Below are 18,219 nucleotides of genomic sequence, written 5' to 3' on the forward strand. Positions count from 1 at the left end.
GGGAGACAGATTGATCCTTTGATAGACTTGTCTGTGTGAGACAGATTTGTTTATCGTTAAAGCCTGCGATTTTGGGTCGTAGCAAATCTTAGTTGTGGGTGATATCAGCTAAGGGAATCAAGTGCGCGGTATCCTTCTGGGATCAGAGGCGTAGGGAGTACAACTGTACCTTGGATCAGCGACAAACTGATTGGGGTTCAACTATAGTCCAGTCCGAAGTTAGCTTAGAGTAGGCTAGTGTTTTAGCGGCTTAATACAGTGTGTATTCAATCTAGACTAGGTTCCGGGGTTTTTATGCATTTGCGGTTTCCTCGTTAACAAAATTCTGGTGTCTGCGTTATTTCTATTTCCGCATTATATTTGTTTATATAATTGAAATAATACAGGTTGTGCGTTTGAATCAATCAATTGGAAATACGACCTTTGGTTATTGATTGATATTGATTGGTCCTTGGACATTGGTTTTTGGTACCGTCCAAGTTATTCCTTGTGTTTGTTTATAAACTCGCTGATTTCTATTAGCTTGAGTAAATCAAAACAAGAGAGAGATATTAACTCCTTGAGATACTTTTATCTAGATTGAGTCCGACTATCTAGTTTATTCTCTAGTAAGTGTTTCGGAGTTAGTCCATAAAAATTGCTACGCGAAATATTGGGTGGTGTTGTTAGACCCCCGCTTTTTTAATTGGTATCAGAGCAGGCAAACACGTTTAAGACCTTACAAGTTTGTGTTTGTAATCTGAGTCTGAGGATAAAATCTCTTACGGATACCAAATGCCTCCTAAAGCTTTCAACTCTGTCAAGTGTCTCGGAAATACCTCAAAGGATTACTCCTTAGTTGATTCTTCCGAATCCCTAGGTAGGAAGAATGTCCCATCTTGTGTTGACCACTCTTCCTCCAATGAGACATTGGACACAATGGAAAAAGCTGAAATGGAGCTCACCAGAATTGCGAAAAATTCTACTGAGTTTGTTGATCTTCAGAATCATAAAAAGCTCATTGATGAATTTTAAAAGTTTAATGATCGTGAACATCTACTCTATAACATCATAGAGTCATTCTCTAAGGATATTGAGAAACTTCTTCAAGAGAATAATCTACAGCATGAAAAGATTGGTGATCTTGAAAAGCTGATCAAAGAAGGCTCAATTAGAGAAAAATGTTTGATCAAGACTCATTCATCTGATCTTGACAGACTTCGTGTTGAGAAAGAGAAACTTGAAGCGTCACTTTCACTATCCCATGAACAGTGTATGACCCTGGAAAAGGAAAACACTATCTTAAGGAAAAATTCTTCTGTTTCAACTGTTCCTCTTGACATACAGTACATGCAGAAATATTCTCCAAGAGAAGATTGTGTCAAGAAAAGTTTATATAACTTACAATCTTCTCACAGGGCTGAAAAGTTTAAACAAGTATCAGTCGTTGCTTCTTCTCCACGAACCTGTACCTTATGTGGTAAGGGAAATCACTATGTTGTTCATTGTTTTGCCAGAAAGAAACAAAATTCTATACTTCATAATTTGCTTCTATCCACTGTCAATGGAACAAATAGTTAGTTGACTACTGCAGTGAATCGGATACCCACAGAAAACCAAGAACCTTGTAGACATGATGTTCTTCCTAGAAGTCATCACATGCAAAAGTACATTCGAGACAATTTAATTCTTGTACTATTAATGAAAGTGTTCCCTGTGTTTATAAGAATGTTTTTGGTAAATCTAAATCTAGAAAATGGATTCCCATATATTCTGATCCCCTTGAACCAATTTCAAGAGGTCCTAGATTTAGTCCTCAAAGGAAGAAGGATAACCAAAGACGATGGTCATTTAATGAGCTAAACACTCATACTTGTGTAAATTAATCACAAGGTTGGTATCTCACCCACCGAAAATCCTAGTTGTGTGAGAATTGAATAGGTATACTCTTGGTAAAGTAACTCTGATTATCTAGCTATTCTCTTATCGTTCTTAGATGGATAATCAGTCACATACTTCTACATGAGTATTTTGATTTCTTTCTTTTATATTTTGTTTGTTTTGTATTTTTTTTTCAAACTTGATTTTGAGAACTACAAGTTTTATGGGCTTTTAAGTCATCCACGTACGGATACTTATACGAGTTTGGGTTTCATCTCATATACCTGTCTCGAAAACCCTATTTCTCTCAAATCATTTATATACCATTCCTATTGAATAGAAGCATTCTACTCTAGTTGAAGTTGACAAAGACTTCGTTGACAACGGTATATATTTTGAGTTTGACAAAGAGAAGGGAACTCTTGTTGAAGTTGAAAGATCCTTTCCTTAATCTCCTGCTTCCTACTCAGATATTGGGGAGAAGATTCCAACTGGTGGTTATTGATGCTCATCAACTTGTTGGAACAATAAAGTGTCTTGATGCAATAAGAACTGAGTTGGAAAGGTTAAATGTAACCTTTCTCTCGTGAAGCACCGTGTTAAAGAGCCTCCTAAAAAGGATTCTCCATCAAAGGTTGCAGAGGTTGCCGTCACCCACAAGCTCAATAATCACACATCTCATGGACCTTCAGAATCCGTCTGATGTTGTTTATATCCATTTTTGGCATAAGAGTCTCTTTGATTTTGTTTGCCTAGTATGTCTTCTTTTTGGCTTAGTTGGAAGAATAACTAGTGCTTTGAATAGCGGTGATTGTGACTACACATAGTTATTGTTTTTCATCTTCTTGTTTTTAGATTTTTGGTTTAAATTCTAAAACTATTTGGAGGATGATGTTGTGCAATATATTTGATTTGTTATATTGCAACTTGTTATGGGATTGGTTTTTACGTCCGTGAACTATGTTGTCCCATATTTTGTCAAAAGTAAAGTCATTCATGATCGGTATTAGTTTATTGGTTTAAGAATGAATAGACTTTTGACATATACAAAAGTTAATCCTATATTGTCAAACCTTAACGGAAGATAGGTTAAAATCTTTTTTTTCAAAGAATTATTGATATTGTATATGCTTGTGCGAAAGAATGAATCCTTGTGTATTCCATGGTATTGATCTTCATTGATCCATTCTTTTTTGTATTACCGTGAGGCTTCATGATGTGTCTTATGTTGAGCACGATACAACTAAGTTGATTATTTTTGATTAGCTTGGTTGTTTGTTTCGTAAGGTACGTTATGTTGATCATTTATAACTAAATTAATCATCTTATTGGTTATTTAGTTATTACTCCACAAGTTCTCTTGTGTTGAGTATATGAACGATTAATCCAATCACTCTCTTGTATGGTTATCTTAGTCGTTGCTCCGTAAGTTTACTTATGTTGATCACAATGAATTAAATTGGTCACTTTTGTGGTTAATTTGATTACGTATTCCGATTGAATTATTCATGGGTTTACTTATGAATAATTTAATTGAGTTTTGGATATAAAAATCATTCTCATGGTTTTAGTGTCCAATAAAAATCCTTCGTTTCTCTTGGAATTAAGGTCGCTCGTTGTTGTTCTTTCGGGAATGACATCTAATGGGGGAGAGTTCTTATGAATTTGTGCTTAATGGTCATATCTTGAGGGGTGTGCGGCTGTGGAATTTTAGAGGGGTTATCTTGTATCTTTAAACTCCTTGATGAATGTTGTTAGCTTCGGCTATATGATTGCATCTAAATAAGATGATGTGTATTTCTTTCTTTTAGTCATGAAATGTCTCTTACGGAAATTTCATTATGATCCCGTTCTTGTACCTTTTCCAATTTTATTGACAAAAAGGGGGAGAATTAATATGTAGTTCACACTACAAATACATATGGTTTTCGGATCATTGTGTAAGGGGGGGTGGTTTTCATGTGAGATGGAGTATTGACTAAGGGGGGGTCATACACATCACCATAGTATTATTGTTGAAGTTGTGATACAATTGGACTTTTACACTGTGTAATAATGCTATGACACTGTATAACAATGATTGAGACCGATGCTTTCTCATTGTTATAGATACGGATCTTCAACAATAATGGTGCTAAACTTACAACCTTTGGGATCATTGGAGTACTTGGAAGTGACGAATATTTCAAGGAATGTTGAAGATTAGACATGTGGAATAGGAGCTACTAAAGTTTCATTATCTTTTTTGTATTCCATATGTTTGATAGTTTTGTCACTAAAATTGACAAAGGGGAAGATTGTTAGAGCATTGCTCGGTCAAACTTGCATGCGTTGCTATCTCAATCATGTTTGTCAATGTTAGTTATCAAAACTATAAGTCTTGATTTCTAGTCTCTTATAGCTAAGTCTCGGACTAGGATAGTAAGTGTAGTTGAGGTAAAGGACTTCATGGCGATTCATCATACAAGTAGAAGATCTACTCAAGGAACCGGTGGAACTTCTTGACAAAAAGGTATGTGGAGACTTGAACTTATCTGTCACTCAAAAGTCTATCTATTCTATCTCCTACTCTTTGAGACAAAAGTCGTATGCTATATATATAGACTAGATTATATACATTTGGTATTTCGAGACGAGTATACCTCGGTTATCTATATCTCGAAATATGTGTTGGTAAGCTTCTCGCTTCGACCAAGTTTATTTTTACCTAGTGACGAAAGCCATGAATGTTTCAATCACTTTGAAAATTGCTTTGACGAGAAATAGTGTAACAACTATATAACGTCCTCTAAGAATGCTTTAATGATTGGAATGAGAGTTTAGATTACATAACCAATGGATTCCTTGAAACGAAGTTTTCGAACTTTTTTGATCAAGAGAGCCGGAAGTATGGAAAGTGCCAAGTCCGCGAACTCAGTCCGCGAACTGCCGAAATTCTCAAACCCGATAATTTTTGCTGGAGTTGACAAACTACTTGCGTGAGCCAAGTCCGCGAACCCAGTCCGCGAACCGGCGTAGTTCTCGAACCCGAGAATTTCTGCTGGAGTTTGTACACTCTATCCGGTGTCTTAAGTCCGCGAACCTAGTCTGCGAACTTGAAAAGGTCATATATCTAAAGATAATTTCTGAACTTAATCTTAAAAGAATAAAGAATGCATTTGCAAACCGTGGCTATTAAAGTTCATGAACCAATTCCAGTGAATCAAATCATCTTTGCTTCAATTGTGTCTTGTGTAGTTACATAAGATTTCCTTGCAATTGAACAACTCTCTTAACTAGTTCATTTGAGTCAATTGAACTAGTTATGGTGAAGAAGAACATGGTTGGTATGAAACACTCATATGGTTAACCTCTTTGGGTAAACTATTGTTGAACCAACAATGTATACATTTGGGTGCGGTTAACAAACCTAGAAGCGTATAGTCATTTGTGTATGACAAGCAAAGTTTTCGATATAATGTTTGAGAAATATTAACTTGAATCTAAATCAGGTTTTCATCTAACGGTGAATATTGATTGCTTTGTAACTAAGGCAAAACCCTGATTTGAAAGGATATATAAAGGAGACATCTAGTATTGTGCAGAACTAATCCCCACACCTTACGAGTGATACTAGTTTGCGTGCTAGAGTCGTTTCTCCTTTAACCTTGGGTTTTCTTCTTATAAAACCAGGTTAATGACTTAAAGACTTCATTGGAATTGTGAATCCAGACCGATACGACTTTTATCGTAGTTGTGTGATATGATCTTGCATCTTCAATCGTAACAGTACAATCATATTGATTGGCTTGAGGTCGTGAGAGTTCTCCGATAGGCAAGATATAAAAAGTAATCACAAACACCTTCGTCTCATTGTTTGTTATTTCACGACATCTTGTTTCGCTACCATACGATTAATATCGTTTTGAGGTGATTGATTAATATGTAAAGACCCTCAAGCTCGTCAACGCTATTAGACTAGTCAGGAGACGTCTTAACCGCTAATTATTCGATTAGTTTAACACGAACGTCGATTAAAGGAATTAATATAACAACGATCTAGATACGAAACTAGTACCGTTGGATAGGTCTCGAAAAGTTATGCAGAATGGACTACTCGAACGTGTCATTCGGACATCGGGCGAAGAAGATATTTGTTATTTTAAGTGAAGGGTAAAATGGTAATTTCACATTAAAATATTATCAAGGCATCCTAATTTTCTTCTCAGGGCACCCTCTGTGGATATCTCATAATCAAATAGATGAGATCGAAGAGTTTCTATTTCTCTTTCATTTTCTTGTTTTCTCTTTTCTTCTCTTCCTTCTTCTTTCGTTCCTCTCTCGTTCTTCTTCTCTGCGAGTGATTGGGAGATCATATGGGAGCTTTGTGATCGGAAGGAGGTGGAGAAGTTCATGGAGTAGTTGATAGTGATGGTATTGTGGTTTGTTCTTGATTCAGAATTGAAGGAGGAAGTAAATCAGTGAGTTAGGGTTTCTGTGAATTCATTGGAGTTTGGTTTGAGTAAGGATTAAGAAGAGTTAGACAGAATCACAAGATGGGGTTTCTCAATTGAAGATTTTATTTGATGTTTTGAGTTTGAACCTGAGAAGAAGAAGATTGAGTTTCTGCTGTAAATCGAGGTTAGGGTTTACATTTCTGAGCTGAAGAAATCAATAACAGTTGGTGATGATGTTTAGATGATGAAGGGGATATGAAGACGTGAAACGTGATGAAGACCAATTAAGGGATTGTTAAGATTCTGTTTGAGATGATTAATTGAAGTTTGAAATCAAGATGGAAAGAACTATTGGCGTTAGTGGATTGAGTTGATGGGTTGTTGAGTATGAGATGAATTTCTGAATTCAGTTAGAGAAGAAGAAAAACCTAAATTCAATTGCTTGAGTGAAATCTTCTTGAGGTAATTGTTTCCTCTAAAAATTTAGTAAATCTATGAATTTCAGTTAATGATTTTATGGATTATGGATGTTGTTAAGTATGAATTGAAGCTAAAGATTATAGTTGAAGTATGTTGAAGATTGGTTCTGTGTTTAGTCTCAACTAAAATTGCTGAAACATAGGAGTATGAATGTTACAGATTATAGTGATGATTGTTTTAGAATGGTCGGCTAATTGAAATGCATAGTTACTTGGGCTGAAGTTATGTGTATCTGAGTTGATAAATTGAGTTGAAGGAAGGTGGTGCTGCTATTGTTGTTATTGTTTGTATGAATTAGTGATTTCAAGAGATGGGTATGAGTAGTTGTGGTTATTGGATCGAGTATGATCTAAATTGAAGTGGCAGTATGATTGAATTACAGGTCCGGTGGATTGGATTGTGTATGATTGAATTGGTGGTGGTAATTGGAGATGGTGGTGTGGTCCATGATGTTCCGGTTTATGATTAATGATTATGAAGTGGAGATGTATTTTGCTAGTAGCAATAGTATGAAGTTAATTGGAATTGCAGATGGTTTGTTAGGTGCAGCTGTGAGTAGGTTGAAACTATGGTGGTGGGTTTGAGCATAGGATGGATGTTATAGAAGTGTATCTAGAATTGAAGTTGATAATTGTAATGTTTGCATCATTTTAGTCTTGGCAGGTCATGTGTAGCACCATGATTATGCATTAGTGTTCTTTGGTCTGAGCAATGGCTCTGGCCTGTGCAGAAGCTTTAGGCTGTTAGTCATCCTAGTCAGTATCCGACTTAGCTGACTCAGTTAATTTGATTGAGTTGAATCGTATTGACTCACCGAGTTACCTGTCTTGACCCGAGTTGACTCAGTTGACCGATTTAGACTTGACCATTGACCCTGGACTTTGACTGGCGTTGACTATTAGTTGACCCCGTTGACTGTTAGTAACTGTTAGAGGACCAGATGGACCAGGCCTTAGTTTAATGGGTTGGCTTAGTTGTTTTGGGCTTTATGCCAGAATTCTCAATTAGTGTTATTTGGACCCTTATGGTCCGAATTAGACTTTGACTTCTTCTACAGAGTTGTAGATATTCTTAAGACTTATCTAGTGGACTAGAGAAACAACCTAATTGAATTATTAAACCTTTAAATATGCAAGAGATGGATAACGAAGATGTGTAGAACCTTAAATGGGCCTATAACCATTAGATAAAACTGTATGATTCTTGTGTGAGCTTTTATGGCTAGAATCTTAGAGTTCTTGTGTGATTAACAGTTAGTTATTAACAACAATCGACTCAAAGGATGAACCAGTGGATCGTGATCTCGAGGTATGCATGGCTTGTCATCAAAAGAGGTGGGAATTTATATTTAACTCTCTTGTGATTATTGTTGTTTTCTTTTACAAAAGTTTATGTTTAACAAACTCATACATTGTCTGGTTGTGCTTTCCATGCATTGTTTAACTTTGAATTTCGATAGTTCTGCTATTTCTTTTAATCTTTCCATTGCTTGGAAAGGAAGTGTAATGCTTTGTTCGTCTTTATGAATTGTCTTGTGGGAAATACAAATTTCCATCTGTGGTATATAGGATGTGTTCCTTCACCCTTCTTTATATTTACTAGAATCTTATTAGGCGTGGAACGGGCGTCACTATTACCCTATTAGGCTGGAAAGGGCGTCAATATTAGTGAAGGAATCTGTCTGTATACATGAATGTTTATTTCAGTGCGTTGGACGTCTTTTAGTGTTGGGAAAACATCTAATGTTTTCCAAATCATTCCTGTGATTACTTGAAAGTTAAATGTTTATTCCTACGGGGCACCCTTTTTAGGGATGATGTGCTCACCCATTCCCACTTTCAGTTTCAGAGACAGATCAGAGTTGCGCAGCGAAAGCTTCGAGGAGTTGATTTCTTTAGTTATTTAACTTCGGATATTTTTATTGTGTTGCATATTATATTTTAAACCAAATGACTATTGTATATATGTATCATTTCAGAGAAGTTCTTGTATTTATATATTTCTGAGCGGAGATAGTTTTGGGTTAAGTTTTGTAGCATAGTTCTTAATTGAATACTTAAGTAAATGATTTAGATTTTTGGAGCCTCTTATTTAGTTAATCTCTTGGATTAGTCAGCCCCCTATAATCTAGGTTGTTCTTCGGGAATATAAGACCGGATTATCAATTGGTTCATGTTCACCTTGATTTCATATCATAAGACGGAACGAAAACCTACGGTTCTTCTGTGGGAGACAAATTTATCCTTTGATATACTTTTTGTGTGAGACAGATTTGTGTATTATCAAGTCTGCGATTTTGGGTTGCAGCAACTCTTAATTGTGGGTGAGATCAGCTAAGGGAATAAAGTGCGCAGTGTCCTGCTGGGATCAGAGGCGTAGGGAGTACAAATGTACCTTGAATTAGTGGGAGACTGATTGGGGTTCAACTATAGTCCAGTCCGAAGTTATCTTGGAGTAGGCTAGTGTCTGTAGCGGCTTAATACAGTTTGTATTCAATTTGGACTAGGTCCCGAGGTTTTTCTGCATTTGCGATTTCCTCGTTAACAAAATTCTGGTGTCTGTGTTATTACTATTTCCGCATTATATTTTTTAATATAATTGAAATAATACAGGTTGGGCGTTTGAATTAATCAATTGGAAATCCAACCTTTGGTTGTTGATTGATATTGATTGATCCTTGGACATTGGTCTTTGGTACTGTCCAAGTTATTTCTTGTGTTTTATTATAGACTCGCTGATTTCTATTAGCTTGAGTAAATCAAAACAAGAGAGAGATATTAACTCCTTGAGATACTATTATCTAGATTGAGTCTGACTGTCTAGTTGATTCTCTAGTAAGTGTTTCAGAGTTGGTCCATACAGATTGCTAAGCGAAATATTGGGTGGTGTTGTTAGACCCCCGCTTTTTCATGTTCGTCACCGGAGAAGAGTAATCGATAGTAATGTTGGCACTCATAAAAACTAATTTGGATTTGGGGCGATCGAAGAGCAGATGTGGAATAGATTCAACTTCTCAATTGCAAAAAGAGCAGTTAGTGTCAATATGAGTAACAAACCTGTCAATATTTCCCTTGACTGTTATGCCGTTGTGTAAAACCTTCCACATGAATATCTGGATTTTTGGTAGAAGTTTGTTAAAGGACCAAAATTTCTTCCAAGGAAACGAATCCATACTTGAAGAAGTAGGGATGTTATTTGACAGCAACTTATAGCAAAACTTAGTAGAGAACTTTCCTGACGGAGCACAATCCCAAATTAAAGTGTCTTCAGAATCAGTTTCGTTGCTTAAAAATATTGAAGTGATGTGACGAACAATATCAGGAGGAAATAGTTTATTCACCTGGGTATATTCCAATCCCTTGAATTCGTAATCATCAAGTCAGAGACCTTATGAATATTAATCGGCAGAGTTGTAGGTCTTTCGATAAGGTGATCCGTACTTGGTTGGAGCCGTGGATCATTCTATATGTGGATCTTGTTACCATTATTAACTTGCCAGAATATTTTATTCTCCAAATTGCTACGTACCTCTAGCATACTGCTCCATGTAGCTGAACATTTATCAGGTTTCTCGACTAGCCAAAACGAAACATCATTCATATATTTAGCACTCATCAATTGAACCCACATATCATCTTCGTTCTCTAAGAATCTCCAGACCAATTTGCAGATTAGAGCAATGTTCATCAATTCAATGTTCTTAATCCCCAGTCCACCAAATCCTTTGCCTAATTCCATCTTCGACCAATTTATAAAATGAAGCTTACGTTCTTCAGTCGAATGACCCCACCAAAAAGATCTTTGTATCTTTTCAATTTCATTAGTAACAGTTTTAGGCAGCAGACAATATCCCATGAAATAGATTGGAATTAAAGAGATGGTTGATTTTGATAAAACCGTTCTCCCTGCCGAGTTAACAAAATGAGTTCTCCAGCCGAGTAATCTTGAAGTAACCTTGTCAATTAGAAAATCAAAACTTGAAATTCTGTAATCCGATTTCAATGGATAAATGCCAAGGTATTTATCATCCACTGTCATTTGTCGCACACCAAGATCAAGGATTGTGGTTTGTTTCCTCCACTTCGGAATACCTTTGCTAAAGTGAATTGCAGATTTATCATAGTTTATCAACTAACCTGACATCTCCGCATATTCTTTAAGCAGTTTCTTTAGATTTTGGATATTTACTTTTGTGTTTTCACCAAAGAAGAATGGATGTAAGATGATTGGAGATCTTCTGTTAATTTGATAACCCTGGTAAAGTCCTTGTTGTTCAAATTGATGCATAAGCTTGGACAATCCTTGAGAGCAAATGATAAACAAGGTGGGTGATAGAGGACACCCCTGGCGAATACCTCTTTCACTTCGAAAACAGCCTTGAGGAGATCCATTTATGTTGATCGAGTAGAAATACACTCCATAATCAAAGAATGAGCAGCCCCCTGCAATCCCCATTATACTTAACATATCTCCCAGAAACTTCCAATTAACCCTAGCCTTTGCCATATCTACTTTTAATGCAAAGTGACCATTTATTGCTTTAGAGTTATTCATCGAGTGAAGAAGCTCCTTTGCGACTATAATGTTATCAAGTATCTGACGTCCCGGAACAAAAGCATTCTATGACCAACAGATAAAATCTTCCAAATATGGTTTTAGTCTACCCGATAAGATCTTTGTCACTATCTTGTACAATACATTACACAAGGATATGGGCCGGTAATCAGATGGTTTAGAGGGACTCTTAATCTTCGGAATTAAAGTAATATTTGTATGATTTAAAGAATCTGGTAATGTGGAAGAACGAAATACCTGTTGTATGGATTTGAGTACATCGTCACCAACTGTTGGCCAACATTTCTTATAAAATACCGGCGAAAAACCACTTGGCATTATAAATAGCCATAGGACCCTTGTAAATGAAGTTTTTCAATAGTTCAAGTGTTGAGGAACCACATTGCAGTAGAAAGTGATTTCTGCGTTAGGCTTAGAGAATAAGTTTGTAAGTCCATTGGTTAGACGAGTTTTTTATCTCCCCATTACGCTAATAAAAATGAGTTTGTCGGCTTATGCATTTGGCTTTGGCATATGCATAGTCTTGGACTATGCATATGCAGGTTTCAATTGCTCTGGCAAAAGGAATGCAAGTGATGCATATGAATATTTGGATGTTGCAAAAGAGTCAGTCCAGTGCAATTCAGTTTACCAACGAGTCTTCAGTCTTCACTAGCTTTTGCAAGTCAATTTATTCGTTAAAGATGGTGCCGCGGAAGTACGACCACCACACATGTTCTGAATACAACAATCGAGCAAAAAGATATAAAAAAAGAGAACGGAAATCAATGCTCAGTGATTTCAAAAGATTTATGAGAAGCATGTCATAAAAATACTAAAATAATTTTGTTTGTTTGCACTAGACTCATCTAGTCGTATGGGTCTGACTGAAATCACCTGACTTATCTGGATCGGACTAAATATGTTTATTTTTCTAAGTCAAACTAACTCAAAAATATGTGAGTCAGACTCAGTGGCTAGGTCTCATGAGTCTGGGGTGTTTCCAAACCTGATTCAGTCATATCTGAGTCAAAGGTCAAGTCCAATCTGACTCAAAATAGAAAACAAACGGTTTGACATCTGACTTGCGACGTGTTAGAGGTTGACTCAGATCGAGATCATGAGTCAAACGCAAACAAACATAGATGTAAATAATTTCAGGCGAACCACCCTTTGCCTATGCTTGAATCAACTAATAGTGTTAGTTCCGCAGAATATTTCTAATAAAATTGTCCAGGTTTGTTGTAGACGAACCGCCCTTTGCCAACACTTTTCTGCAGCTCTTCTTGAATTCATTAGCTCTTGTCCTCATCTCTATGCTCTCTTCATCCTCTCCGTTCGAGTTCATGAACTTCTTCACAGTCATTGCAATTTCCTCTCTTTTAACCACTTTATCCGCTCCAACCTCTTTCATAACCTTCATTCCAATCTTCCAATCATCCACGATTAGTTTACTGTTAGTGATTTGATCCATAGCTACTGGAAATGTAAGCATGGGTACACCTGCATATACCCCTTCAAGCGTCGAATTCCAACCACAATGTGTCCAGAAACCCGCTACTGAAGAATGACAAAGTACCCTCAGCTGGTCACACCATGGCACTACAAAACTTTGAGTACTAGGCAATACATTTTCAGCATCTTCATCAGCAGCAGAGTTCTTAGTATAACCCTGCCCACCACGTGAAACCAGGAAGTATCGAACACCACTCTCATCTAACCCAGCCAATATCTCCTCCATTTGTTCACTTGAAGCTGATAGAAAACTACCAAAGGACACGTACAAGACAGAATTTTTAGGTTGCGAGTCTAGCCAATCCAAGTAGTAGTGCTCCGCCTTGTTCTCATTGTTATGGGTCTCATCCTCCAGTGCAGCGGAGAGAGGTATGGAAGGGCCAACAGAGTAGACAGGTAATGGAAGTATTTTCATCAATGATTCGATAACTTGAGGCTCGAGCTCATGATAGGTAGTGAAAAGAAGACATTTTGCTTTACAAGCTGCAGAGACGGATTCCTTTACGCTGCTCAAGAACGGTCGGGCAAATCTCTTCAACACTGAAGGCATGTCAGCTAACCGTATAGGTGAAACTCCAGCAATATAGTCTACTAGCTCATTCCCGCATTCTAGCATTCATAAACAGAGTTATAATCAACTGGATTGAAGATTTTGAACTATAAATCACAAAAATTAAAATTAGTACCTGAAGAGAAATCAACTGGGTAGTGACCATTCTGAACAAGAAGATCAATGTGTTTATAAATAGAGAACACCGAAGGAGACATCGGCCAAAGCGAAACAACTTGAACATTCCTCCGATTCGCAACATAAACCGCCCATGGCAGTGTCGCATCTGCTATGACAGTGGTGACCACAGTAGTCGGATCATCATCTTTCATTAACTGGTCCAGCAACTGCTCAAACGGATCTTCCATCTTTGTTTGTACAGCTACAAAGAAACCACCGAGGTCTAATCCTCGAACCAATTCTGAAGGTATCACATTTGGTATTGATCGAAGGCGAATCTGAGGTGGTAATCTTGACTCAGAAGCAGATGATTCAATGAAGCCAAGCCACTCCTCCGTAACAACAAATGTAATTCGTAAATCATCAACAACTAAGAATTTTGTGGACAGAAGCTTACAGAAGTTCATCATCGGATTGATGTGTCCTCTTCCTGGATATGGCATCACTACCACATGCTGCCTCTTGGCCCTTCTACTGCTTTCCATTGTCACCTACCTGAATTAGATCCAAACAAAAGCAATCTCCAATACTGAATGAGAAATTTTTAAGTAAAGTTGGACAACAATGGTGATATTCAGTTTACCAATGATTATGGATTATAATTTAGTCTCATCTAGCTTTTGCCAGCAAATTTAACTCATCACGAAATCGTTGACTTCTACGTTTATTTTATTCGAAAGTACAGACAGCCCACATGGGTGGTGGGGCATGAAATTTTAACATAGTAAAAGCCACAAACAGCAATCTGCTGTTCAGCTTGAATCAACTAGTTACCCTTTGCCGATGCTTGAATCAACTAATAGTGTTAGTTCCGCAGAATGTTTCTAATAAAATCGTCGAGGTTGGCAGTAGACGAACCGCCTTTTGCCAATGCTTGTCTGCAACTCTTCTTGAGTTCGTTAGCTCTGGTCATCATCAGTTTACTCTCTTCATTGTCCCCATTCGAGTTCATGAAGTTTTTAACAGTCAATGCAACTTCTTCTCTTTTTACCGATATTTCTGCTCCAACTTCTTTTATTATATTCATTCCAATTTTCCAACAATCCACAACTAGTGCTCTACTAGTAAATTGATCTAAGCCTACGGGAGAAGTAAGCATGGGCACACCCGCATAAACTCCTTCAAGAATCGAATTCCAACCACAATGCGTCCAAAATCCTCCTACGGATGAATGGCAGAGTACTCTCAATTGGTTACACCAGGGAACTACCAAACTTCGAGACTTGTCCATCTCATTGTCATTGATACTTTCTTTTCCACCAGGTGAAACCAACAAGTATATAACGCCGCTTTCAAATAGCCCAGCCAATATCTCTTCCATCTGTTCACTAGAAGCTGATAGTAAACTACCAAATGAGACATATAGGACAGATCTTTCTGGCTGGGCATCTAGCCATTTCAAGTAGTACTCATCTGTGTCCACATTGGAAATGATATTTCTTCTGTCATGATCATCCCTCAGTGTCGTGGGAAGAGGTATTGAAGGACCAATAGCGTACACAGGTACGGGAAGTATTTCCATTAAAGCTTTTGTAACTCGAGGCTCTAATTCATAATAGGTAGTGAGAAGAAGACAATGTGCTTTAGGAGCTGCAGAAACATTTTCCGCAATAGTAAAGGATCGTTTGCGAGACAGATCCAATGATGCTGGCATGTCAGCTAATCTTATGGGTGAAACTCCAGGAATATAGTCTATTAGCTCGTCTGCACGTATACACATATTATTATTGACCAGATAATATTTGGATGTTTTCAGCTGACTAAAGCTCAAAAATTAGAATTAGTACCTGAAGAGAAATCAACTGGGTAATGACCATTCTGCTTAAGAAGATCGATGTGATAAACAATAGAGAACACAGTAGGCGACAACGGCCAAAGAGAAACCACTGGAATGCTCCTCCGGCTACCAACAGAAACTGCCCATGCCAATATGGTGTCAGCTATGATAGCCGTGACCCCCACACCAGGATCATCCTTTTGTTGTAACTTGTCCAGAAACTGCTCAAATGGGTCTTCCATTTTTGTTCGGACAGCTTCAGAGAAACCACTATGGTCCAATCCTCGCCCCAATTCAGAGGGTATTACATTCGGAATTGAATGAAGCTGAATCTGAGGCGGTAATCTTGACTCTGACTCAAGCAAACCGAGCCACTCTTCTGTAACAACAAAAGTGACTCTGATATCATCCTTAACTAAAAATTTGGTTATTAAAAGCTTACAGAAGTTCATCATAGGATTGATATGTCCTCTTCCTGGATATGGCATTGCTACCACATGCAATCTGTTGATTTTAGTACTGCTTTCCATGGTCACCTGCCTGAGTTTGACCGTCACTCGCCACTTCCGGATACAAAGACAATGAGAAAATGTGGTTTGATATTGATTGAAAAGATAAAAGTTACAATGAATAGCTAGAAGCTATTTATAGGAAAAAAATAAACAATATATAGCTAAGAGCTGTAATAAACAATGTGACAAGGTGTCTCTTTCTATAGTAGCAGAATCAACAGATTCTCTAATAGAATCTTCACTAGTGCAACTTATAGTTAATATCCTAATTATCATCTAACTAACTGTCATTGAGACAAGTGACTGACTGACAGTTAGCACTTGCATAAAAATATCAAGAGTAAACGATATTCAGTTTACTAATAGATCTATTTTATAGAAACATTAGCCATTAGGACCGTAGCCGACAGTCAAAAATATTTTAATAAGACACTATTTTTGAAAGAAAGCAGAAGAAAAGACTTATTATCATCATCAAAGTATCTAAACTTTAAATAGTACCCAATTCCAGGGAAAGGATTACTTATTCAAGAAAATTAGTGTTTGGTTGAATTTCAAGGTAATCTGATTCTTTCTTAAATGATTACAATCCCCTAATTAGCACTTTGGAGTTCAAATGGTTAACAAATTTTCCTAACCAACAGTCAGGATCCTAGTTCTCATTTTTGAGGTCAGTGGATCGAGTCTCCACTCTGGAGTCACTTAACAACCAACTCAATCCTAGCGATGCCGCATGAGTTCCATACTACTAAGGAATATCTTACTAGGTACTGCAAAGCAAGTAGACCACAGATTAATTTACATACAAGGTTATACTCTAGAATCCTAGGTAATTTAACCTAAACTTTTCGAAAAATATCTAGGAGCACCAATAAATATTCTCAAATCTAAAACTAAAACTCATCTTTCTCTTCTCACTGCTCTTGAGAAAAGGGTGAGTAGTTTGGCTTACCCAATTTCTCTCCCGGGAAGGAAGAACGACACTGGTTAAACATGTTAGGCAAGCTATGTCACTCTATCAGATGGCTACCTTCCTAATTCCCAAGTCTTTGCCATAAAATTGTTTCTCACCTGAATAGATAATGGGTGACGAGTATCCCAAGTCAAATATGACGAAGCTCCAACTTTTGGCATGGGAAAATATCTGCAATACCCGAAAAGGAAGGGGTGTTAGGCCATACAAACAGTGAACTACATAATCTAGACATGATGACAAGAAGTGTTTGGAGGCTTGTGGAGAATCCTAATCCCCTCAGGGCAGCTGCTCTAAAAGCTAAGTATTATGCTAAAACTGATGCTAATTGCCCAAATTCACATATCAGATTTCATTTGCCTTGCCCCAGATGCAAAATGAAATAAAAAACTATTATGGGCCCATTAATATCATAGCATAAGGTCTCAATTAAGCATTAAATAATCAGTTCCCAAGATTTTACCTTTTGATATTGCAGCAGCTGAATAATCCTCGTAAAGATGATTATACTGGAGCTGATCAGTTATTCCCAGTTGTTGCTTGTATGGCTTGGTTGATCTGGACCAGTAGAAACTCAATTGCTCATGCTGGAAATATTGAAGATCCAACTTCAATTTTCGGCTTAGAGCAAAATCGGTGCTGCTGGTACAGATCAAACAACCATGATCCCCATTGCAGATCTCTGCACTAACCATTCAAATTGGAATTTCTAAACTTTTAAAAGGAAGCCTTTGTTATTTTCTGTTAACAGCACCTGTATTGGGGTTGTTCACACAGTGTGGCCAAATGTGCAACAAAAAAACACCCAAACATGTTCGAAATTCAGACAGAAATAACAACAGCAAGTAATGGACATTCTTAACTACTAAGTAAAAGTAAACATGGTAGCATTCACAGGCATGGATGGGTTGCTCATTCTATCCATCTTGACGCGTTACAGTCACTAGAGTTAATGATATATAACTCTAACCATACTGATCACGCACATTGGTACTATAGAATGTTCCTAGTAAAATCGTCGAGGTTGACTGCAGACGAACCACCATCCGCCAAATGAAGCTCAAAAATTAGAATTAGTACCTGAAGAGAAATCGATTGGATAGTGACCATTCTGTGCAAGGAGATCAATGTGATAGAAAATGAAACCAAGCCACTCTGTAACAACAAATGTAATTCTTAAATCATCAATATCCAAGAATTTAGTGGTCAGAAGCTTACAGAAGTTCATCATATGATTGATGTGTCCTCTTCCTGGATACGGCATCGCTACCACGTGCCGCCTCGTGAATCTACCACTGCTTTCCATAGTCACCTGCCTGAATTAGATCCACAGAAAGCAATCTCCAGTACAGAGAAATTTCTAAGCAAAATTAGACAACAAT

The 18,219-nt window shown here is 37.3% G+C and overlaps 2 protein-coding genes across 2 annotated transcripts; both read right to left on the reverse strand.

The window, feature by feature from the left end:
* Window positions 1–12,003: 12,003 nt before the first annotated feature.
* On the reverse strand, window positions 12,004–14,088 carry LOC113340470 (UDP-glycosyltransferase 87A1-like). The gene is made up of 2 exons (XM_026585607.1): window positions 13,532–14,088; window positions 12,004–13,454 (listed from the first exon to the last, which is right to left on the reverse strand). The coding sequence occupies exons 1-2, from the start codon at window positions 14,058–14,060 to the stop codon at window positions 12,532–12,534; spliced, it is 1,452 nt and encodes a 483-aa protein (XP_026441392.1). The 5' UTR covers window positions 14,061–14,088; the 3' UTR covers window positions 12,004–12,531.
* A 14-nt stretch (window positions 14,089–14,102) lies between these two features.
* LOC113340469 (UDP-glycosyltransferase 87A2-like) lies at window positions 14,103–18,182 on the reverse strand. The gene is made up of 5 exons (XM_026585606.1): window positions 18,056–18,182; window positions 17,301–17,917; window positions 16,936–17,008; window positions 15,363–15,915; window positions 14,103–15,279 (listed from the first exon to the last, which is right to left on the reverse strand). The coding sequence occupies exons 3-5, from the start codon at window positions 16,996–16,998 to the stop codon at window positions 14,381–14,383; spliced, it is 1,515 nt and encodes a 504-aa protein (XP_026441391.1). The 5' UTR covers window positions 16,999–17,008; window positions 17,301–17,917; window positions 18,056–18,182; the 3' UTR covers window positions 14,103–14,380.
* Window positions 18,183–18,219: the final 37 nt, after the last annotated feature.

Source organism: Papaver somniferum, unplaced genomic scaffold (genome assembly GCF_003573695.1).
Source record: "Papaver somniferum cultivar HN1 unplaced genomic scaffold, ASM357369v1 unplaced-scaffold_22, whole genome shotgun sequence".
Lineage (NCBI taxonomy): Eukaryota > Viridiplantae > Streptophyta > Magnoliopsida > Ranunculales > Papaveraceae > Papaver > Papaver somniferum.